We start from the raw sequence: 24,353 nt of genomic DNA, 5'->3' as shown, positions 1-24,353 counted from the left end.
TGTTATGCTCCATCTAATTTAATATATTTAGTATTTAATACTTTTAAATATTGAAAAAATATTTAGAATGCAATATAATTTGTGTATATAATCTGTAGTATTTAAATTTAAGTATTGTTCTTTTAATGCCATGTCTACATCAATGGCTATTTTCATGGCTAGTTCAAGGTAAGTAAAACAGGACATTCAATAAAATCGTATAATATAACAACAATAAAATCTTAATAAAAACATTTCAACATCAACAACAAAAACTATATAAGATCCTAAATTTAATATTTGAGAAAAAAAATTGTTCTAAAATGTTTCCTGGTGAGATATTTTGGGAGACTTCCAGAGAAGTATTTTCTGAATAGAAACATTGTCTAGTACGATTAAGAACAGGACAGGCCAGTAAAATATTCTTAACAGTCATTCTTATCTAACAGAAATCACATGTTTTTGATTCTTCACCACTTAATAAGAACTTGAACCGCCTATGTGTCTTTGTGTCTGATTGTGTCTAGATTCAAAGGGGAAATGAAGGAAAGGAAGTATCTTTCATTTATAACAGGGTTAAGTTTGTGTAGTTTGTTAAATGCACACTGATCCCATTCCATTCGCCACTTTTTTTTATGTACAACCTTATTATAGGTTTGAGATCTGATGGTGGGATTTGACAAGCAGTAATTCTCAGTTTGAGGGCTTCCTTAGCAGCTTGCTGGTTACGAGTCAGCCCAATATGGAATGGTATCCAACAGAACTGTAGTATTTGAAAATACTTTTAAAACATTTGTTGTATTTAATATAATTTAATATTTTTAGTCACCTCAGCATATCAGCGTGTAGAATGCATTGTTTTCTTACCTTCGGTGGATATCTCCTTCCAAGGCATTGGTGGATACATAAAAGCTGCGTTCTGGATCTGATCATTAATATCTTCATCCTCGTTAAATGGGAAGGTACCACTCAGGCTGACGTAGATGATGACACCCACTGACCACATGTCCAATGAGCGGTTATAACCTTTACTACGAAGAACTTCAGGAGCCAGATACGCTGGAGTTCCCACCACAGAGCGACGGAATGACTTCTCACCAATTATGCGAGCAAAACCAAAGTCACACAGCTTTACCTGCAGGCAAAATGTACAGTCATGAGCCTGATAGAGTTTTTGGTGCATAAAACTCTATAATTGCAGAGGTGGGTAGTAATGAGCTATGTTTACTTCGTTACATTTACTTGAGTAACTTTTTGAAAAAAATATCCTACTGTTAAATGTTAATGAATAAAGTAGTTTTAATAATTAGTTAATATCATATTATGAGGTTGCGAGTCTCACGATACGCTGCAGTGGTCTGAATGCGGACGCAACATCCGCTCACTTTTTTAGCAGCTCAGTCCTGGAAGACAATGGCCGAAGAGGGGGAAAAAGTGAGCGTGTCAATGGAGGCAGGACACCCATACACACACATAAACAAACAAACAAACACACACACACAAACATGCTAACGCAAACATACCAACACACACACACACTCAAACTCTCTCTCTACACACACGTTCTCTTCTGTTCTGTTCCATTGTCTGACAGGTTTGTGTTGTTTACATGTTGTGAAAATAAAGACAGTCAACTGTTGGGAAAATGTTAGTTTTTTGGTGTGTGCGCGTAGGCGCACGGTGGCTTAGTGGTTAGCACTTTCGCCTGTTATTCTACCCACCACAGGACTGGGATATGCTGCTTCATTTTGAACCCATTTTCAACTCTTACAGTTCTCCATGTAGTCTGAGATTCAGGATTTTCCCTTCATTTTAATCAGATCTGAAGTAACTAGTAACTTGCTACTTGAGTAGACTTCTCGTTGGATACTTTATTACTCTTACTCAAGTAATAATTAACATTATTACTCTTACTGTTACTTGAGTAATTATTTTCACAAGTAGTTTTACTTGCAGTTGAGTAAACTTTTTGGCTACTCTACCCACCTCTGTATAATGGCAAACGTGTGACAAGATTCTTACCTGAGGAAAAGGCTCTGCCGAGGCTAGGAGCACGTTCTCTGGCTTCAGATCACAATGAACAATGTTTTTGAAATGGAGATGCCTCAAAGCCACCAGAATCTATAACCAGAAATAAAACAATGACATATTTTAAGCCTTATATTAAACTGTAGTCACATTTAGAAGATGACAATCACATATTTGGTGATGCATGCTGAGAACATGTGCTGGTTAAATCAAGTTGAATGAAATTCACTATTTATTTTCAGTGAAATATACACCATCATGCACAGTCAGGGGCCTCTGGCCACATCAGAGCTGTGTGTGGTTGCTAATTGGAGGCTGCAGATCCATAGCTAATAGATGAGCCCCTGTTATTCCAGCCCCCAAGGGGCCTTTCGGTTCTAATCATCTCACAGACTCGAGCAGTGGAGCACTTCAGCTTCCTGATGAGATCCAGACTTCTCTAAACACAGCCCCCATTCAAAACACCACATCCATCAGAATAAACACAGTCCAGAGAAGAAGAATGAAGGGTCCTGAACAGAAATGGATGAGTCAGATAAAAAGAGTTAACCTGTGTGACGAGGAACTTGGTGATGCGCTCAGGCAGTCTGCTCTTTTCGCTGGACAGGATCATCTCCAACATGTCCCCATGCAGCTTCTCCATGACAACAAACACTCGCTCCAGGGTCTCAAACATGCACTCCAAGTTAACAATACCAGGATGCTGCAGGTTCTTCATGGTAAAAAAGGGAAAGGCAGTTATAATCAGCCTTCATATAGTACTGTATGCTTCTCCACAGTCTCATCAGGCTGTGATGGTCCCACCTGTAAAATGGCTACTTCATTCCTGAGCTGGCTTTCTTGTTTGGTAGGGAACCTCATTTTGTCGATCACCTTTATTGCTACATCTCTGCCTGTCTTTCTGTGCTTCCCTTTTAACAGAAAGAGGTTTATTTGTTCAGGCTGTTCTTGTTTATAAACTGCAAAAGTAAATACAATGGTATCTAAGAAAAATTAAGAAATAATTCACAACAGTACCTCCATATACAATGCCAAACTGGCCTGATCCCAAAACCTCATCAGCGAAGATCTGGTAAACAGAGCTGATATCCTAAAAACAAGTGGAAAATAAATCAGTATTTTTAATTGGTATTGTATGTCTAACAAAATGTGGTTGTTTTACAGAAAATGTGGAAGTGTTACTTTGGTTGTAGTGATAATAATAATAATGAGTGAAACCCCACTATGGTAAAGACTCACCACATTCTCCTGGATTTGACTGTTAGATACAGAAATGCTCATGGACAGTTCCTCTGAAGAGACACAGAACAGTAAAGATAATTCATACAAATTCACTTTTCTAGATTATCCTTATATAAGGTACAATCACCAAAAATAATTCATTGAGCAGATAACAATGTACACAAATCTGAAGGGACCTAACCAAGGAGTAATAAAGGATGAGGAAGTATTTGATAAAAATAAGTACCATGTATATTTTCTCAAGTGTAAAACACATCGATTAAAGGCATTGATTGAAGAATTGTATAGATCCAAGCATTGACTGAAGAATTGTATAGATCCAAGCATTGATTGAAGAGACCATTGAAAGCGAGTTCTCATATGTTCTGGCTGATGTGGGGAGCTTATTCAATCTTCAAGCTAAACTAGAAGCAGTGGGTTCTTATCCTGAAAGCATGCTTAATATTCATGCAAGAGACTGCTATACAGCAGTTAAATTATTTGAAAGTAGTGAAACATTTCCTGAAAATTTGTATTTGATTCGTGCTTAATCTTGAGCAAATGCACTAATCATAGTACAGGAATAACATGAATGATCATGAGAGAACAGGTTGTGGAGCAGCTCAGCAGCAGCACTGTGGATGCTTTAAAGGAAGAAGTGGCCAGTAAATGGTATTTCTGTCTCACAATCAGTGCTGGAAGGCAAAAAGAAGCTGTTCAATCATGGAGCAAATGATGGAACAAGGACTTAAGCATCATGATTGGAGTAATTTTCTCCTAAAATTCGAAGAAGAACATGCTGGTTCGAGGAATTTCAGTCGAACATATAACACAACCTTGTATTAGAGATTGTACAAGTTATGTAGGTTCTTGTAAAGTGTTCACATTAAGAGGCTTGGGGACCTGTGACCTATGGGATGAATGAAGTATTTGAAAAGTAAGCTCCACCCATTAGTTTCTTTAACCAATCCTTTTCTCCTGCTTCCAAGTTAGAGCTGTCCTCTGCACAGTTTCGATCCTGAGCTTATTGAAGATGCCGGCTGCCTTCTCTTAATTATTTGTAACCTACACCATTGAGTAGATCATTCAGAGATTTGTCATTAAAATGTTGTTTCTTTTCTTATGTTCAGGATAAGCAAATGTAGACATTATTGTGGGTAATGTTATTCTATTTTACAAGGTTTCTACAATTACAGCTCTTCAGTTTTCTTTGCATTTTCCTTCCCAAAATGAGCAATCATTGCCTCGCAAGGATTACCGTAAATTCCATGTTAGTCATCACCAATATCTGATTACATCGTCCTACTACTCTAATTCATTGTTCTTCTCATGGATTATAGTCAATTAATTAGTAACTCTGAAATGATGAAAAGTGCAATATAAGTAATAATAATAACAACAACAATAATAATAGTTGTGATTATTATTATTATTATTATTATTATTATTATTATTATTATTATTATTACATTGACACAATCCTAACCATGCCTTAAGGATTTAAATTAATGTACTCACTGTGGTCCTTGCCCTGACCAGCAGCAGCACCCACACTTGGCTGAGGTGTAACCGGAACAGGCATGAGGGCTTGGCGAATGGCCATCTCCCAACCCTGTGCCACCTCCAGCCCCACGCCAGAGGCAGCCAGCATGGGGTTGTGCATATGAAGATGGGGGCCACCGGTGTTCTCCCCAACATAATAGACCATAGTAGCAGTGATAATCTCAAAGCAGTGTGGATTACCCCCCATAGCAAGACTACTGAAATCCCGTGCTGCCTCCACCTGCAGGATCTCAGACAGAGGAATCTCCTGTAGGTGAAACAAAACAGTGATGGAAATTCAGATTCAGGTACTAAATGCCTGACAATGATTGAATGAATGAATGAATGAATGAATGAATATCATAGTTCACACTTGAGAGAACTATGAACTTCCTTTTCACACACTCTCAAGTAAATGAGCACTACAGCTAGATGTGATAATATGAGATACAGTACATAAAAATCACCATCAGTAACAAGAGAGTCAATGTCCACTACTGATCACAACTACTGCCAGGATTCTCAAGAGAGGTAAGATTAGTACAAACAGCATGACTCCTGTAGCCTCCAGTCAAACCCATACCATACCTTAAATTCTTTAGAATAGAGTGCAGGTTTTGAGATCACACAATCCAGGGTCTTCATTTTATCCAGGAATGTCCTCTCAGAACGAGCTCATGTGCCTCATATCCTTTCTGAGAGTCTAAAGTAAAATAAAGCAAGCTGGCTTCTGACGGCATTTGCTTTTGTCCTCCCACTTTACTCAAACGAAAGAGTGAAACAGTAGCTGTAACCAATAGCAGCTTCCTCTGAGCTTCACATCAAGTGTCTGTGGTTAGAGGGTGGACCACAAGACCCAGCCCACTGAGGAGCTCCATGATTACAAGGCAGCAAACCGAAAGTCTTCATGACTTCATGCTGTTCAGTGTGTATGTGTGTGCGGCACGCGTGTGTGTGAGGCCATGCTACCACTGTGCTGCGGATGGCCACTACATGGTAAAAGGGGGTGGTCTGGTTGAAGAATGGTTATGTGGAGACAGGATTGAAGTCCCCATAGGCCATAAAAGAGGTGGGGAAACCAAAAGTACAGGGCTTCTGTCTTCAAAAGAGCATGGTATAATTTCTAAATGTATAAAACAGACGCAGTCTTACAGCTCATGACACATGACCACCAGAGCATATGGGGTGAACATAAGGTAAAAAAAACAGTGGTGACCAAATAAAAAAGCAGAAAGTGCTATAACCAAAAGTGAACAATCAGCAGCTTTTGGCTCAAATCAGTTGAACACAGGTGGCCGGTTTCATTACATCAATCCAGAGGAAAGCACTGTGTAGGAAATACCTAAAATACAAAGGGCCTTGACTCAAACAGAAAACTATTAGGAGGAGCTGCTTCATACACTAATCATTTGCTCTTAGAATAATCTATAAGATTATTCTTCCAAAAAGTTCATTCAAGTATATAGAAAGTTTATCCATATTTACTACAAGTACACTAGTCTACACAAAAAAGTGTACTAAATAATAAAATAACAATATACTTAGTGTTTAATTTTGATATACTAGCATGTCTAGAGAAGAGAAATAAACTAGGTCCCAAGAAAGTTAGTAAGTAAATTTAATTTAGGTGAAAAATACAGTAAAGTCACTTATTCCTGAGTGTATTAAAAATCAGATCTTATTAGCTAAGTTGTTATTGAAGCACAATTTGTTCCAGTATACAATTTTATCAAGCATTTTCATTTGTATCTGTAGCAGAGAGGTCAATTCTCTTTTACTCAGTTTCGGCTGATAAACATTTCCTGCCTGTCTCATGAAACTAACCAGTGAAAAAGAGAACAAATTATTGAAGAGTAGCAAAGCGGTAAGTAGTTTTGCTCATGGTTGAGAGATCACATGTTTAAAGCCAAAGCAAGGCTGGTATTCATCTCTCATCTCTCCCTTTTCAATATGAGCAATTAGGTGTTGTTTAAAGTTATATGAGGAGCATTTATATAGATGTGTTTTGTAGCTTTCGTGTGATACATTATGGCTAGTGTACTTATAGTATTACAATATTCTTCAGAATAAATTCAAAACATGTCAAATGTACCTATAAGAATACTTTTAATCCCAGTTCAGTCTGAAACATGCACAGAAATAGCACATGGATAGTACAGTATATACATATATACTAATCCATTTTATTAGGATATAATACACTGTATAAAAGTATATTATACTGTATACTGTACATATGTGATGCACATATAGTGCTATATAGTGCTAGAGTATACTATAAGTGTATATAGGTATGTGTGAAGTGAAATTACTGGCAATGTTACAAACTCAAATCAGAACCAGAGATCAGCATACACACACATTCCATCATGGGGAAGACATTAAGTCAAATACTCTGACATTAAGTTTTAATTGCTACTTAAATAGTGAAGGGCATAACTGACCTAATAGTGCACTGAGCTAAAGTGTGGGCTTTAGTGGTTTGGATTTTACTAGCAAGAATACACTTGGTGTTTCAGAAAGAGACTCACTGGAGTCCCCTCACAAGAAGTAGACAGGGGGCTGCCCAGAAAACTAAAGAATGAAAGAAGACAGCATGTGTGTAACGCCTACTCTGGTGTCGTGGAGTTAGATGTCTTTCTGTGGGTACATTTAGAGTTTCAGGGGTTTGTTACAGCTAAGTGTCATTATAGTTTTACAATTCTTTCTACAGACACTTCAATATACAGCGCATCAGCATGTAAAAGGAAAAAATGGTGTCAAATATGTTAGCAGTACAATAAACTACTAGAGGGAGCTGTAACTATACAAATTCACACATATGCATGCTATGTACTTTTAACAAGCCCCTGTTTAACAAGTTTGTCTTCAGAAGTGTATGTTTAAGTGCAATATATTTGATTTGTAAGTTTTTTTTTTAACAAAACATTTATCCAAATATATATTAAAAGTTTTAGGACTAAGTTAACATATTAATGCCCAACTGTTCACCTTTACGACTATATATTCGTACACACATGTATGCAGAATTGTATATGACAGTGCAACACTGTAAAACCAAAACCAAAAGTATTAACTTATTTCTCTCTGAAAAGCAAGAAATTTATGGAGCTTGGAAGCTGACAAACGTATATGAATATGAATTTCATGTATTTGAATTATATACACATTACAATAAATATTTTTAAAAGATGTTTTGCCAGTGTTTTCAATCATAATATTCAAAATTGTGAGTTACAGGTTTGAGATTTTTACAAATCTGAAACCATCTAATTTTCCACCGGAAAGCCGGATGCTTCACCTTTGGAATATTTTATATAAAATCTGTATTTCTGAGATTTCAATTCTTGAGATTTTTATTTAAATCTCAAAATCAAAATTTGTAACTTTGATTTAAATGGTTTTAAAGGCAAATCTTACCCTTTAACAACTTCAATACAAAAAAAATGTCAAAAAATTACATTTTTACATTTTATATATACATATATAATTCAAATAACTTTGTCAGTTTCTAAGCTCCATAGGAATTAACATGTTTTATTTAGTATCATTTTTGTCTATCATTTGTTTATCATTTGTTAAAGAAACACAAGTTCCTAAATCTATTCAAATTAGAGACACTGACATTTTACATTATCCGAGTTTAAAGTTCATTAATGTTTTCTTCAAGAAGCATTTGAGGTGTTAGAATGGCCTCAGATGCACTATGACTAGCTGTGAAGTGTTTTATTTGACAGCTCTTCCACTTTGACCACAGAGAAATTTTTCATCTCATAAAGTGAAACCAGATCAGTGGGGGAGGGGACATTTGAAGGGCCACTGACCTTCTTTCTATTCAGAAAGGCCAATGTTAACTATTATACTGATCTAAGCAGAATTTGAGTAATTCATTAGAACTGTGGCTTCTACATTTACCATGTAATGACTACATATTAATCGCAACTAAAAAAATTCCTTACAATTGAGTCTCTTACCTTGTAGAACTTGGCTCCTGTGTCATTCTGAAACAAAGTCAGGCTTTTGCTATCCAGCCTCCAATAGTGTCTCTTTCTCTGAGGAAATGTTATAATAACCATTAACAATATATTATGAGACCTATACACACACACACACACGCACATATATGTATATATATATATATATATGTATATACATATACATATATATATATATATATATATATATATATATATGTATATACACACACACACACATACATACACACACACACACACACATACATATATGTACATGTATATATATATAAGTATATATGTGTGTGTGTGTATATATATATATATATATATATATATATATATATATATATATACACACACAGTTGTTTTTAAAAGTATAAGCAGTTGCTTAAGGATCTTACAAGGTTATCCGTACTGGTGTAGTGCACCATCCATCCCTCCCTGACCACAGTGGAGCTTCTTCTCTTGGTGTGTTTAATGGACTGCACTACGCGCATCAATGGGATATTAGTGCTAGTGGATGGGCTAAAGAAAGACAAGAAGTTTTAGAGGAAACAAGAAACACTCTGATCACAGGTTCATACACACTAAATCTGTAAAGATTTCTGTGACTCACTGAGAGGCACAGGAATACAGAAGTATTTTTAGAAATGCCATTTTGATCACTCTCATATCACAACACACAAGACTGATCTTTTCCTTATTTAAAAGATAATATCATTTGTCGAATAAACTGGAGCAGATGCTGCATAACTAAAACTTTAATAAACACAATGGTTCTACATGCAGATCGAGTCATTCTCTGACCTTTACTATGCAAATCAGTATCTACATACCTGATCTGAGGAGCTTTTACAGGCTCCTCGTCTTTCTCCTGGTCTGAGAATGGATAGTCCCGAAAGATCTTGTCCTCAGGAGTAGAGGGTTCTTCAGAGTCGTCCTGGCCTCTGCTGCTGTCACTGTTGACATCACTGATATCCACCTCCATAGTGGTGTCTGAATCTGGAGCTGGACTAGCTGGCTCTGACACACAAAACATATGACATAAAGAACACTTTCTGGCCATAAAGCGTCAAACTGATACACCACTAAATACAGTTGCTTTGTACCTCCATTGAAGACGACTTCCCCAAGACAGTCTTTTGGTACCTTAGATGCACATCGCTTGTGGCAATTAAATTTGCAATCTAACAGAAACAATAATACATATACTAGGTGTGTTGTTTTCTCAATTATTTAAGTTTACATACATATTCCCGTAGGGCAGAAGGAGCGGCTCACCCTTGCACTGCATGCCCTGGCGGAACAGGCCTTTGAGCAGGCGTTTACAGTACTGGCAGATGGTGGGGCGTGTGTACGTGTGGATGACAAATGTGTGTGGCACTTTCACCCTCCCCAGCACCATCCTTTCCATCCAGATAGGCCGACCGCTCCAGGATGGGATCCGTTTCCCTGCTTCCTGATGGGGGCGCTGTTGCTGGATGTACCACAGGGGAAAGAGGGAGTTAGAAATAGAATCTTTACAAACTGCAAGACATGATGAGACATGAGACATGACTGTTACTGTTACAGGGCGTTTCCTCAACAGATGTTTTAAATGACCTGGCTGAACTTTGTCACATTCACAGTAAACACCAAATGATGAAACCTCCAAAAACAAAGTCTTTCAACTTGTATTCATGTTCTGACTTGTTCTGCTTCAAAAAAGACCACACAGCTTTAATAAAACCCGACTCAACCTAGTGCTCTTCACATACAGTGTGTCTGGGCAGAACAACACAGAAAAGAATCCACAGAGGCTTGATCTGATTTACTTAATTCCATTTTCAGTGAACTGTCTGATGGCTGAATGCAAAGGAACATACTCAGTGGCACTGGATAAATGCCAGATAAATAGTTGCACAATGTTTGGGTAGCAGGCAGTTACAACATGCTTGGTGTTCTTCATTTTATCTGAATTTTTGTGTCTGTGGACAAAAATTTAGTCGGCTGTATTATTTCTTTCATTGGTTGAATAACACTAATCCAGTCTTTAGATCCTCTCAATTTTAGCCCACAGACTGGCTGCACAGTTCATTTCCTACTTCAAACAATCCCACAAGTTTAAGATTGTACTCCAGTGATTTTGTAGGCCAATCAAAGTGTCTGAGTGTTCCATTATGCCCGTCAAACACACACACACACACACACACACACACACACTCCTGTCTCCTGCAGACTTCAGGGAACATAGGAGAGTCTCTGTTGTGCTCTGCTTGGACATGATGCACAAAAGGTCAACCTGGTCTGATTTAATATGCAGTTCAATTCATCCAGGTCTGCAACCTATGTACACTGTACACTGAGGACTGCTACTTGTGTATCAAACAATTTTTTTCCCTAGGGAGCTTAATATGCATGATTTACACTCTTAAAAAAGAACAGCTTATCAACCTTATAGTCAAACTACATATATCATCAGCAACCTTATAGTCACCTATAGATATCCATATCCTCTTTAAAGGGCAGCTTACTGCATTGTGTAAACTAGTAATAGTATAAACTAATAGTTTTTAACATCCTATATTGATGCCATTCTATTAGGCTGGGCCAAAACAGGAAATGTAGCAAACTGCATGTCTTAGAAACAGGGGAATGTAATTCCTAGGGAGGTTCTCTTGCAAAGAGTCATTATGATTTACAGTTCTCAATGGATGGTGGATGGAGTTTTTAATCCTTTCCTCCTCCTCTTCAACACAAACATTGAGATGAATCAAACAGTTCTCTCAATTGCCCAGGACAAACACATCTATATTTATTGCTGTATATACAATCGAGACAGACAGAAGTGGAGGAAGTAATAAATGTAATACAAATGACTCACTGAGGGAAAGGGAGAGAAGATAAATCACAAAGAAGCATGCCGAGCCCTCCTTACCTCCTCCAGGGTCACCACGGCATTTTCTGCTGGGAGAGGCCGAGGGACAGACAGTGATGGACCTGGCAGAGACACATTGGACAGGCGCCTCTTCCTGACTCCGCTACAGTTGTTTGGGATCTTAAAGGCGCATCGCTTGTGATAATTCAGCCCGCAGCCTGATACACAAACATAACATGCACGTCAGGAATACCACTCATACTATAACTGAGATTAGATTAGAGCAGACATCATTGTATTTTGCATGTTCTCCGTGTGCTTCGGGTGTTTCCTCCGGGTACTACGGTTTCCTCCCCCTGTCCAAAGACATGCGACGTAGGCTGATTGGCTTTTCCAAATTGCCCATAGAGTGTGAATAAGTGTGTGTGTGTGATTGTGCCATATGATGGGCTGGCACCCCATCCAGGGTGTCCCCCGCCTTGTGGCCCAAGTTCCCTGGGATAGACTCCAGGCTCCCCCACAACCCTGTGTAGGATAAGCAGTACAGAAAATGGATGGATGGATGGATTATTGTATTGTTTGTTCTTTTTGTCAGTTCTTTTAAATGTCCACTAGAGAGCTCCATAAACACTTTCTCACTGGAAGTGGAGCTGAGAAACAGCTTAGGAAAAAAAAGAGAGCTTTTACATCACATTCAAAACCATTTAGATAAGGCTTTAGTGAAATGTAGGCTTCTATATTAAATTTATAGACAATAAGCAGCTCTTGGCATGACTGATGAAGTCTGATATAGCAGCCTGTATCCATCAGCAAAGCATATTACAGCAGCAAACTTTGAAGGCCACATCCAAGACTTGGCAAAGGTACACTATGCTACAATCAAAAAGCCCCTCTATTGGGGCTTCAAAGGCTGGCTGGATGGAGTTGAGGGGAAGCCAACACAGCATTGAGACATCTCACTGCGCATAGTTAGCCTGAGCCAGAGGCACTGAATCAGCGTGTTCGGTGTATCTGGAAAACACTTGATGCCTTGGCCTTTGGTGTGCAGACAACCACAGCTCTGAGGCCCATATGGTGCACATGTGTAATGTATTGTTCTTATGTACTGCATGAACACTCAGATGAGTTTGTGTGTTTCTGTGTAATCAATAGTTATATAGAAAAGTTTGTCTGTAATCAATAGTATGTAGATAGCTTTTCGTACATGTTTGTCTTTTCATAATTTAATATTCATGAATTTGTTCAGTGCAGTATTCTTAAGTCATTACCTTCACATTTGAGGCCTTGCCGAACGAGACCCCACAGCATCTCCCCACAGTAGTCACAGAAGGTAGGGGCCTTGTATGAGTGCACATAGAGGGCATGAGGCCGGATCTGAAAGTCTTCTACTGTAGCCTGAGCTGCAATTAAAACGGAACTTAAAACTGAACAACAACAACAAAAAAAAATGGACTTGAAACCCTGATGAGATTAAACAGCACAACACATAAATGAAATGAAAGAAAACAAACAGAACACAAATATTATTATTATTATTATTATTATTATTATTATTAATTATTTAATACTGAACATTGTATGATTAACAGAAAGTCAAAAAAATCTGCCCAAAATTCTGAAAATTAATTACAATATTTCTGACAATTAATTTAAATATTATTAATAGGAATATCAGAAAGCCACATACTAATGAAATCCAACAATGTATTTAAATATACAAGTATTTTGAGGCACATCAGTAACTTTCTGATTTTTTTAAAAAGGCAAATCAGCTGCAAACTAAACCCATATCCGATTAAACCAAACAACTTAGTATAATTTATCACTAGATTAAATGTGTGTAAAAATTTTTACAAATATTATGATTTTTTTTTCTGAAGTCTGAGTGCTAAAGGCTAAACCACAGACAGTACAGTGAAACACTACTCTTTAATCTGAGTCAGGGAAAGTGATTCACAGACGTGATTCAGCTGTGAGTCAGAGCACAGTGTTGATGCCTTTTACAGCAATGAAAAGACTCCCTCGAGATTCCTTTAGACAACAGTGAACCCATCTGGTCGATTCATTCATCAGGTATAAATCAGAACCTGATTAAATAATTCCAAATTTGAGGGTGACTACTTGAATGCAAGTTAAGCCTCATAATACACTGCTTTTAAGATACAGTATAAGAACTGACTAAACAGGGAACAAAAAAGCAAATTCCCTTAGTGCACTAATTTTGAGAGGATCAGACAGAAATGAATGAATACCAACAATGAGGAAATAACTCATAAGTCATTCAAATGTACGGTATATGTGGGAATAAGGCTACAGTGGCTGAGGTCCATTAACAGTGTGAGATCAATCTAACATTTACATTGTCTTGCAGATCTATAGAAACCTATAGAACGAGGGAAAACGTGAGGGAGAGATATCTTGCTTTCAAGGACCTATGCTTAGCTATCTGTGCTGTACTGATGAAGAACACAGATCAGCTATAGAGAAGCAGACAGATAAAATGCAATATGACCTGTAAAGTTTAATGGTAATGACCTCTTAGTTGTAAAAACTCTGATACATGTGACTATCTCAGATTCTTTCTCCAAGTCCAAACACCGGGGTATGGAGGAGTGAACACTGATGATGTACACCTGCATCTTCCATATATTCAGAATGACTGTACGAGTGAAATTACTGTGGTAGCGGAAAGTGACATCAAATGCCTATTCTTCAGATTAAAGTCTTCTCAGCTGGATCACTCATCAGTGATAAATCAGCGGCTGATTGGAAAAATGTAAAAACTTGATGGCAGTTGGGAGCGGTTTCCTGGCAGATAGAGAGCCAGGAACACTCTGGTGCAATGCACCCTTCTTCAGACTAATATCCTTATTAAATTTATGCAGTGCATTGTTTTTCATCACATCCCTTTGATTATATGTACATGACTTACATATTAATATTTATAATATGATATTTTTCATTTTCCATTGTCTTTATACTCCGTCTTTTACCATTTTATACTGTAACATTCTCATACAAATTTATACTTGGATTGATTAATGAACCCACAGAATGAGTTTTTAGACATTTCTTTTGGCTCTCACAGATTTTGGAATAGATTCAAAAAGAGACAATGATTCTTGAGCTCGATAATATGAGCCCTGCATGAGTGAGCTCCTCTTTATGGATCAAAGGCATAAGGCTGAACCGTGGAGCTGCCAGCGAGTCACATACCAGGCAGCAGTACAGAGCGTTGGCACAAACTCATAATGAGGCATTCATGAAAACACCACATAGCCTACATTATGTAAAACCATGATCCAAACATCCAAGAAGTAATCAAATGCGCACAAAAGCACCTAAGTGAGCCAACAAGCAATGGAAAATAGTGTGGAAGATAAAGCAGAAAACCAAGCAATATCACAGATAATAAAGGAATATTTCGGCCTAATCTTAACTTCCATTAGACTTTCATTATAAGTGAGTTTCAAGTAAATAGATTTTCCATTCTTTTCTCAGTACAGGAAAATATATAAAAATAGTTGTCCATGGTGGTGGCACAACGGGTAGCATTGCAGCCTCACGGCGTCGGGGTCCCTGGTTCAATCCTGAACTCAGTTTCTGTGCACGTCCGTGCCTGTGTGGGTTTCCTCCGGCTTCTCCGGTGTTCTCCCACCTCCCAAAAACATGACAGTAGGTGGATTGGCTAAGATATATTACCCTTAGATGTGAGTGTGTGCATATGGTGCCCTGCTACAGATTGCTGTCACACCCAGGGTATGTTCCTGCACTGTTCCTCATTCATAGTGTTCCCATCTCCAGATCCATCAACCAGAATAATTTCAGTTACTGAAAGTGAGTCATGGTTGTCTGTGGTAATTGCCTATATGCTTGAGAATAGATTTTATTTTAATTTTATAAATTTTTGGAAAAGCTAGAGACCCTAGATACTGACCTGACAAAATAAACATTGAAAGTTATGCAACACATGACCCTTTTTTTCTGTTTAATTTTATTTTCTTCAATAAATGTGTTAGAAAACACCTTTACTGAATATATGTCATCCCAAAACATACTGCTGGATAGTTGAACACACTTAAAAGGACAGGATCAAGACAGAATCAGCTGTGATGCACACTGTAGATGTGCGATCTCGAATGAAACCGGGCATTGCTGGACCTCCTGCGGGGCCGGAACACTCAAGTCCTGCAGCTCTCTTATATCCCTGCGGCACTTCACAGCAGAACCACTACCGTCGTTTACTGTAATAAAAACAAGCCCCTGCCTTTGAGCTGAACGCCAAGTCAAAGCTGCCCTCCTGTCTCTCCGCAATGTGTGGCCTATTTTCCTTCGAAGATGTTTGATTACCACAAACGTTGCAGGACAGGAGACTGTCCGGACAGAAATAATGAAGGGTTATGAGAAGAGTGTCTGTTCAAAATACCTTCATATGGTATGATGTCTAGAAAGTGCCATGCATTCAACACGCAGTGAGATTTATTAATGATAACTCTTCTCTATTAGGAAAGAAAGGATGCTGCTTAGATTTTTGGTGCTATTGCAAGACAATGCTAGTCAAACATGAATGCCCAAATGTGGTACTAATTTCTGCTTGGTGTGTGTGTGTATGTCCAGTGTGTGAGGAGGATGTGTGAGGCAGGTGTGCTGTATTACTCCCCTGTGGAGATGACACAAATGACAGGAAAATCAGTGCTCACAGAGCAGCACTTACAATGCAGGATGCAAAAGCCATTCAGGACAGGAACAGCCCATAAACCTTCTAAAACCAGAAGCTTACTGTAAATTCAAAGCTGTTTTTTTTCTACCCTGCTTTTATGATTTTCTACTGATTTATTTGTACTGAGTGTTACAGTAGACTAGATTTTTTAAACAATATGGGCTAGTATGTCATCCTCCTTATCCGTTGAAAGAAGAGAACCCCTTGAGTCTATGTCTGACTTGAATTTTCTCAACACACATGGTGTTTCACATTAACTTGGGGCTCGGCTGAAATTGATTGTGAATGGTGGCCTTAAGGGATCTGTCCTGTTCGCAGTTATTCAAAGATATCTAAGCTTTTACTGATATTCTATTGACAGAGAATGTTGTGTGTCAGTACCAGAACAGTCCAACAGTGTCAGAATTGTACTCCAGTCTCATCCAGTTAACGCTAGTCTGTTCCATATCAACCTCACTAGCACTGACCATCTGTCTGAAAACATGAAACAGGATTTCTGCAGTTTCCCCAGAAATGCCCTTGGCAAAGCTTTCAAAGGACTCATTTCCTGTAGATCAAGGTAAAAATCCAAGAACTTACCTGAGAGGACCACCTCAATCAGGTCTCCCTCATGGATATCCTCTGCCGACGTGAGTCGCTGCAGAATGTTGTCAGTGTTCAGGTCATGGCGGAAGAGCAGGATCTTATCGTACATACCGAAGAATCCGCATTCTGGGAACTGAAGACAACAAAGGGTGTCAGTATTCATAATCACACATGCTAAAAGATCTCTCCTAACCAACACTCTTACCATCCCAAGTGAAGAAGAAAAAAATAGCCAGTTTAAATATTAGATACACATATCTAGTATATTGTGCCTCTTTTGGTCTTCAGAACAGCATGAATTTGCCTGAGCATGTATTCTACAACAAGCTGGATATACTGAGGAACAATCATGCAGAAAGGACTGTATTGTGTCCATTGTGCATATTGCTGCGAGTAACTCAGTCCACCTACTCCAAGGATGCTTGATGGGGTTGAAATTCTGAAAGCTTATTGGCAGGTTCCTGGAATCATTCAGTGATGACATATTCTCTGGAATATGGTGCATGCAATGTGGAAGTGTCCTAAATGAGGATAGACTATAGCCATGAAGGGATTAGCAACACTGTTCAGATGCACTATGCCCATCCAGACATTCTTCAGTGGATATCAGGGCTCTACCATGTGCCAGGAAAACATTCTCCAACACAATCACACTGCTACAACCAGCCTTTACTGCTGAGACCAAATGGACTCATGTTGCTTGCATGAAATTCTAATTATTCAATTAGAATGATGTAATAGGGACCAGGATTCATCCAAGCACGCATCTCTTCAAAAATCCAGCTTTGATTCCCTGTGCCCACTGAAATGGGCTTTCTTGGGAGCAGTTTCCTGCCGGATAGAGAGCCAGTAACATTCTGGTCCAATGGACCCTTATTCAGACCAATGTCTCATCTCTATATCAAATGAAATTTATACTCTGCACAGTTTTTCACAGGTAAGATCTACACAGCCCTTTGATTGTGTGTATGATTTACTGCCCAATTGTAATGGCAAAAGGCTCCATTTCATCACCTTTATTTTATTTTGCATTTTCTTTTTTTCTCCATTGTTTAAAAATTCAATGCTTTAACATTATCATACATTCTCACAATTTTCTACTCAGATGGATTAACAAAACTAGGGAATAATTTATGGTGTTTACACTTTTATTTTGGCTGCCATACTTGGGAATAGATTCAAAAAGAGAAATACGGGAGCCTGACATGGTCTTTAGCTGGTGTACCCCAATCGAGACAAATTCTGATACGTCGTGCCATATCAGATGACATTCAGATATGATCCTATCCGCAACACACTTGACAGGGTCGGGGGCAAAAAAGACCAGTAAATAAGCTGCTTGGAAGATCCTAGAGCTGACTTTGAATAGTTCAAAGTCACTAAAATCACAAATTTTCTCTTTACAACATTTAATTGAATGCCAATTGATTTATACATCACACCTTAATCACATGACTCATATGACCTAATAAACTGACAGTTTAGTGTAGTTCTTACTGGGGTTTCTAGTGTATAATTTTCAGTCACATAAAATTTAATTTCCCATATGATGTCAGGATATAAATTGCAGATATAAAGCAATCCATTAAAAGGCAATTATGACAGAGATGAGTATGAGGATGACGGGAGCAATAAACACAGTGAACTGCTCTGTTTTTGAGGAATGGCTCGCTTCACAAGCAGATTACTCAAGCTGAGAGACATGTGGTGCAGAGGGCCTTGTGTAAATGCCCAGAATATTAGCCTAGTAAGAAGACGTGCTTAAAAACATCTGTTGGAACAGATCCTATAGCTATGCGTCACCCCTACTTCCTCAGGCTACATGCTTTTCTCTCTCCTCATAACAGAGTGAGTAGAACTGCACCTTTACGGCAGGAGGCAAGGGTTCACACTCATGTGTATGCATGTAGTAAAATCAATAGTACCTTTACTGCAGGAGGCAAGGGTTCACACTCATGTGTATGTACGTAGTAAAATCAATAATGATGTAATTCAACCACATTTAAATGGCTAGCACACAATTAAAACAAGTGTTTTGTTACAGAGATATCTTTCTATCTTTCTAAGGACACATTATCAAAACATTAATCAATGGTGTCCATAATAAACAATGAGAGAGCTCTATGGATGCAACTAATTCACTGAAACTGATGTGTGATGGAAAATATCACACATCAGTGTATTTCACTCTCATCTACCTTTTCTCTGTTTACAAATGTGGTATAATGGCTCAGCTTTCTTTTTTTGTTGTTGTGATGATGCTGACTATGGGGTCCAGCTATCTAGAGGAACATAGGATCTAAAGATCATATACTTGTGAAATCAGAGTAGTGAGAGAATCACTCGTCTTGTATGGTCCCTGCCAGGATGTGAGTGCAACCAACAATTCTGAGTCACTTCCTCTTCCCAAGAGTCACCAGAGATCCCACCTGTAAGAGGCATTACACAAGTTTACCAACACAAACCTAAACTGAAATAACCCTTTACTGTCAAAGAGTATTTTTCCTATTCTCAATAACCTGAATAATAATTTGTTCATTATAAGCCTACAAGTAAAACATACTCACGTTTTTGAGTTCTTCTAAACCACTGAACACCACGTTGTGTTAAACCATTAACCATTCTAAAAATTCCACAATTCTATGATATTAAAGTTACAGTGCGTAGGGTTTTTTGTTAAAAAAAAAAAAGAAGAAGAAAAAAACATTTTAGTATTGACTTAGGGGAGAAAACATACTCTATAATATGATGTTCCTGAGCTACTGTGAGTCACATCGACCATCCTGTAATTGAATTCACAGTCAGAGGTGTCAGGTTGAGACTGGTAAGAAATCTGTGAAAGTGTACATAATAGACCAGCTCAGATACATCAAACATCATAACACCTCAACTTCAGGCACAAAAGCCTGATTACATGGTGACTGGCAGGAGCCGCAGCCAAACAGGGGAGACAGAGAGAGAGAGAGAGAGAGAGAGAGAGCTTAAGAGTGTAAATGAAGAAAATGGGAGTGAAACAGTGAATGTTAGGCTTCTGATTTATCCTTTGTTGTGAAGTTTGTACTGTAACCCTGGTGAGACATTGTTGAGCTAGAGCACTCATGACAGCTGGTAGTGACTAACAGGAGGTGCCGGTGAGTTTCTCTGTATTTCAGTATTTCAAACTCAGTTATATCGGACGAGAGTGAGTGATTCGAGCCCTCTAGTCACCTGATCAAAGTTTTTTTCATCTACTGCCTGTTTATCTACTGTGCTAACACTATCTGGTTCGTACCAAACTTTTTGACAGGCTGGGGAATAAAATAGATCAGATAACAAAATACATAGAGAAAACCAACTGGGTAAAAAAAAAAATTAGAAATGGCCAGGCTTTCAAGTATTGTTCTCTACAATAGTTTAACTAGTCAGCTCTGGAGATGCACAGACCCTCAGCAAAAACTATTACATTCTGCAGTGCTGTGATATTACAGCAGAGCAACTCTCCTCATCCAGAAGTCATGAATATAGCTAACTAGCTAACATTTAGTGACTGTTTTATTCTGTAAGTTATGTGCTGTTGATGAATGTTTCATCAGGCTGTTGCAGTAACAGCTAAATGATAGTCACTAGAAGATAAACTCTGGAGTGTCTTCACTCTTTTATCTGGTAGTCACAATGATGTAAATTATTTTATTGTGGTAACACTTCTATAATACAAAATCTAACAACATCTTGTATCTTTAAGCTGCTAATGCATTACAGTTTGAATCTTAAATCAAAAGCAATAACAGAAACACAACACTGACTGAAACATTTACACCAATCAGTCATAACATTAAAACCACTGACAGGTGAAGTGAATAAAACTGATTACCTTGTTACAGTGGCACCTGTCAAGGGGTGGGATATATTATGCAGCAAGTGAACAAAAGTCAGTCAGTTCTCAAAGTTGATGTGTTGGAAGCAGGAAAAATGGGCAAGACTAAGGATCTGAGCATCTCCAAAACAGCAGGTCTTGTGGGGTGTTCCCCATATGCATTGGTTAATACCTATGAAAAGTGGTCCAAGAAAGGACAATCGGTAAACCAGCGCCAGGTGCATGGGTGCCCAAGGCTCACTGATGTGCCCGAGGGAAGGCTAGCCTGTCTGATCCGATCCTACAGAAGTGTAGCAGAAATTGCTGAAAAAGTTCATGCTGGCTATAATAGAAAGGTAGCAGCAGACTGGTCAGTGTGCCCATGTTGTCCCCTGTCCAACACCAAAAGTGCATACAATGGGCATGTGAGTATCAGAACTGGACCATGGAGCCATGGAAGCAGAGAGCCTGGTCTGATTAATCACGTTTTCTTTTACATAATGTGGATGGCCACGTGCCTTACCTGGGGAAGAGATGGCACCAGGCTGCACTACAGGTGGAAGGCAAGCCGACAGAGGCAGTGTGATGCTCTAGCAATGTTCTGCTGGTAACCCTTGGGTCCAGGCATTCATGTGTATACATGTACCACCTACCTAAAGATTGTTGCAGACCAAGTACATCTCTTCATGGCAACAGTATTCCCTAATGGCAGTGGCCTCTTTCAGCAATATAATGCCACACTGCAAAAATTGTTCAGGAATGGTTTGAGGAACATGACAAAGAGCTCATGGTGTTGACTTGGCCTGCAAATTCCCCATATCTCAATCTGATCGAGCATCTGTGGGATGTGCTGGACAAACAAGTCTGATCTATGGAAGTCCTCCCTCGCAACAACTAAAAGGATCTGCTGCTAATGCCTTGGTGCCAGATACCACAGCACACCTTCAGAGGTCTTGTGGAGTCCATGCTTCGATGGGTCAGGGCTGTTTTGAATGCACAAGGGGGACCTACACATTATTAGACAAGTGGTTTTAATGTTACGGCTGATCTGTGTACATTTACAGTATTAAGTGGGAGATGTGAAGTTATGGATTACAGTAAAATATTCACATTGTGCATTAATGTAGACATAAGCAGAAAGTATATTTAGTTGAATATAAATAACATATTGCCCTGCGATGGACTGCCACCCTGTCCAGGGTGTACCCCGCCCGATGCTCCCTGGGATAGGCTCCAGGTTTCCCCGTGACCCTGAAGGAAGGATAAGCGGTATAGAAGATGGATGGATGGATGGATAAATAACATATGTACAACATTAATTCATGACTACCCTTATCATTCCAAATGTAGATAAAAACTATCAACGTCTGGTAATACCCATTTTTCAAAGCTGGACCATTATATAATTAATGGATCTCTGGGAGTGATATCAATTATCAACCTTTGAAATCTACAGCACTATCCTACACTATGCTTATTTGCAATTACTCATTTTCCTTGACTGAAAGCTACTTTTCATGTGCTATGACAGATATTAGGAACAAGGGATTGAAAGCTTATAGGGAGGAAAAGATTTAGAGAGAGGAATGTAAGGGTATGATGAAGGCTATGGATAGAACATGTCACACTGCCAGCACAGAGGTCTGGAAAGTCCATCAGTCACAGCTGTTTCCCTGCTGGGACCTCGCACACAATGCATGGCAAACAATACTACCCATAATGCCAGGGCCAGTGAGAAGCGTTGGCAGTTCACCGATATTACCCCCACCCCTGATGGACCAAAGCACAACTAGGTGCTAATACAAAAACAGGGCAGAACATGCCATCCAGCATATCAACAAAAAGAGCAACAAAACAAATAGGTGTTCTTTGGTTCAAGAGATACAAAGGAAGAATAACCCACTGTACCTACCTCATGATATTAACCAGTCTCTCCAGGATCTCACAATTTTGCAATCGCAGAAATTAATGTAAAATCAAGCAAACTCTGCAACATTCAGTGGAGCTGGAAATTTTTCAAAATTACCGCAGATTTTCCACAGACTTAGTCCAAGACGCGTCAACTGATGTCATCACAACGCACAGTAGGCCAAAGCCCTCTTCTGTTGACGTGTCGAATATAAGTACAACTAAAATTTTCATTTACCAATAAACATCACTGTGAAAGGCCTTGCAAAACAATTTCATGCAATTACATTTTCGCCAATTCAAGTAATTTTCCACAAAAAGCACAAAAAAACTCAGCAAGTGGTATCACAAATTTTGTAAAAAGTTTTGCACAAAAATAATGCTTAGTAGTATTTTATTTTAAATCTAAATTTAAATAGTTGCATCTCCATTGGCCTTATTGAGGGTCAAAAGTCTTACTCTATAAGTTAAACTCACAAAATACGTTATTGCACAGTCTTGATTTGCTCCTGTCGGAAACGCTCCACTTTCCAGCAAGGCCTGTTTATGTAAAATTGTTTCCCTAATTTTTCACAATGCCAAAGTTAGTCAAACATGCCAGGTCTAAAGTATCTAAAGTAGTCTGTGTCATCACAAAGAATCTTGGTTTATTAAGCACAATATAAATTGCAAAAGTTACACAAATGGCCAATTCATGTAAAAGCTTAAACACTCCAGTGTACTCAAACCCCCCTTATGAAAGACATTCATCCACTCTGCTCGCTTATATAGCTCCATTTGAAATAGACTGTAGGGCTAATCAGCATGGCTTGAACTCCAGCTATAGCAGATGAATGCAAATCTTGTACTGTAGCACTGGTGGCTGAGCCTGTGGCAGCGCTGGAGACCATGGAGAAGCAAGCATACACCAACAATGGCTCCACTGTTCGCACCCTCTTCCTGGCTTTCATGTGCACATGGAGTTTAGTAGAACAAAGAGATTGAATTCCAGACAAGAAGTGCCCAAGGCTGTTCACTGGGATGCTTCTGACAAGAAGACTCCCTTCACTGTTAAAGTGCTTCTGCACTTAGGTTCCTGAATCAAGATTTAGAGACTTATCTCTATGAACTTGTATAACACTAGCACCAGTGGAGAAATATGGGAGCCACAAACTCCAGGACTCTTGACAGAGGTTAGCAAATGTGCTATAAAGCAGTAGGAAGCTGATTCTGCAGCATTATATTGGCTGATGAAGGTTTTGCAGAGGAAGCGGAGCAAAACCAGAACAAACTCCCTGAACCCCTGAACACCTGAGTACAACCGGTTTTAAAAGAGCAGACCGACTTCTTTGCATGCCCCTGACACATGGATTTACAACTGGTCCTAACATGCAGACATTTCGAATGCATCCTTCCTGTGTGAGATATCAGTACAAGGCTTTCCTCTGGCTGTGCCTGGCCCCAAACTCTGCACTTCCCCAGTGGCAGCGGGTACCTTCTGTTGGCATGGGCTATCTCTCTCTCTCTCTCTTCACTCCATGTTTCCCATCCCATGGCAGCAGCAGCTGGTGGCCTGAGCACTGCCATGCTAATTCCAGAAAGCTACAGGGAAGCTGTGAGGTTTGTCCACACTGACTTATCAAGGCTTACAGAGACACAGGAGAGAGGATATGGACTAATAGCATAAGGTAGTGTATAACTGTGGTACAAGAAGGGATTGCAACT

The 24,353-nt window shown here is 38.9% G+C and overlaps 1 protein-coding gene across 1 annotated transcript in view; it reads right to left on the bottom strand.

The window, feature by feature from the left end:
• prkd3 (protein kinase D3) overlaps positions 1-24,353 on the bottom strand; it is a 50,665-nt gene that overhangs the window by 3,288 nt on the left and 23,024 nt on the right. The window contains exons 3-17 of the mRNA XM_053632560.1: positions 16,904-17,042; positions 12,873-13,004; positions 11,665-11,822; positions 10,029-10,224; positions 9,857-9,934; positions 9,584-9,770; positions 9,149-9,272; positions 8,745-8,822; positions 4,747-5,038; positions 3,247-3,299; positions 3,025-3,097; positions 2,812-2,918; positions 2,558-2,719; positions 2,002-2,100; positions 847-1,114 (exon numbers count right to left, since the gene is read on the bottom strand). Coding sequence (XP_053488535.1) covers positions 847-1,114; positions 2,002-2,100; positions 2,558-2,719; positions 2,812-2,918; positions 3,025-3,097; positions 3,247-3,299; positions 4,747-5,038; positions 8,745-8,822; positions 9,149-9,272; positions 9,584-9,770; positions 9,857-9,934; positions 10,029-10,224; positions 11,665-11,822; positions 12,873-13,004; positions 16,904-17,042 — 2,146 coding nt within the window. The remainder of the gene's footprint in view (positions 1-846; positions 1,115-2,001; positions 2,101-2,557; positions 2,720-2,811; positions 2,919-3,024; positions 3,098-3,246; positions 3,300-4,746; positions 5,039-8,744; positions 8,823-9,148; positions 9,273-9,583; positions 9,771-9,856; positions 9,935-10,028; positions 10,225-11,664; positions 11,823-12,872; positions 13,005-16,903; positions 17,043-24,353) is intronic.

Source organism: Ictalurus furcatus, chromosome 9 (genome assembly GCF_023375685.1).
Source record: "Ictalurus furcatus strain D&B chromosome 9, Billie_1.0, whole genome shotgun sequence".
NCBI classification, from domain to species: domain Eukaryota; kingdom Metazoa; phylum Chordata; class Actinopteri; order Siluriformes; family Ictaluridae; genus Ictalurus; species Ictalurus furcatus.
This window is presented reverse-complemented; position numbering and strand designations above follow the sequence as displayed.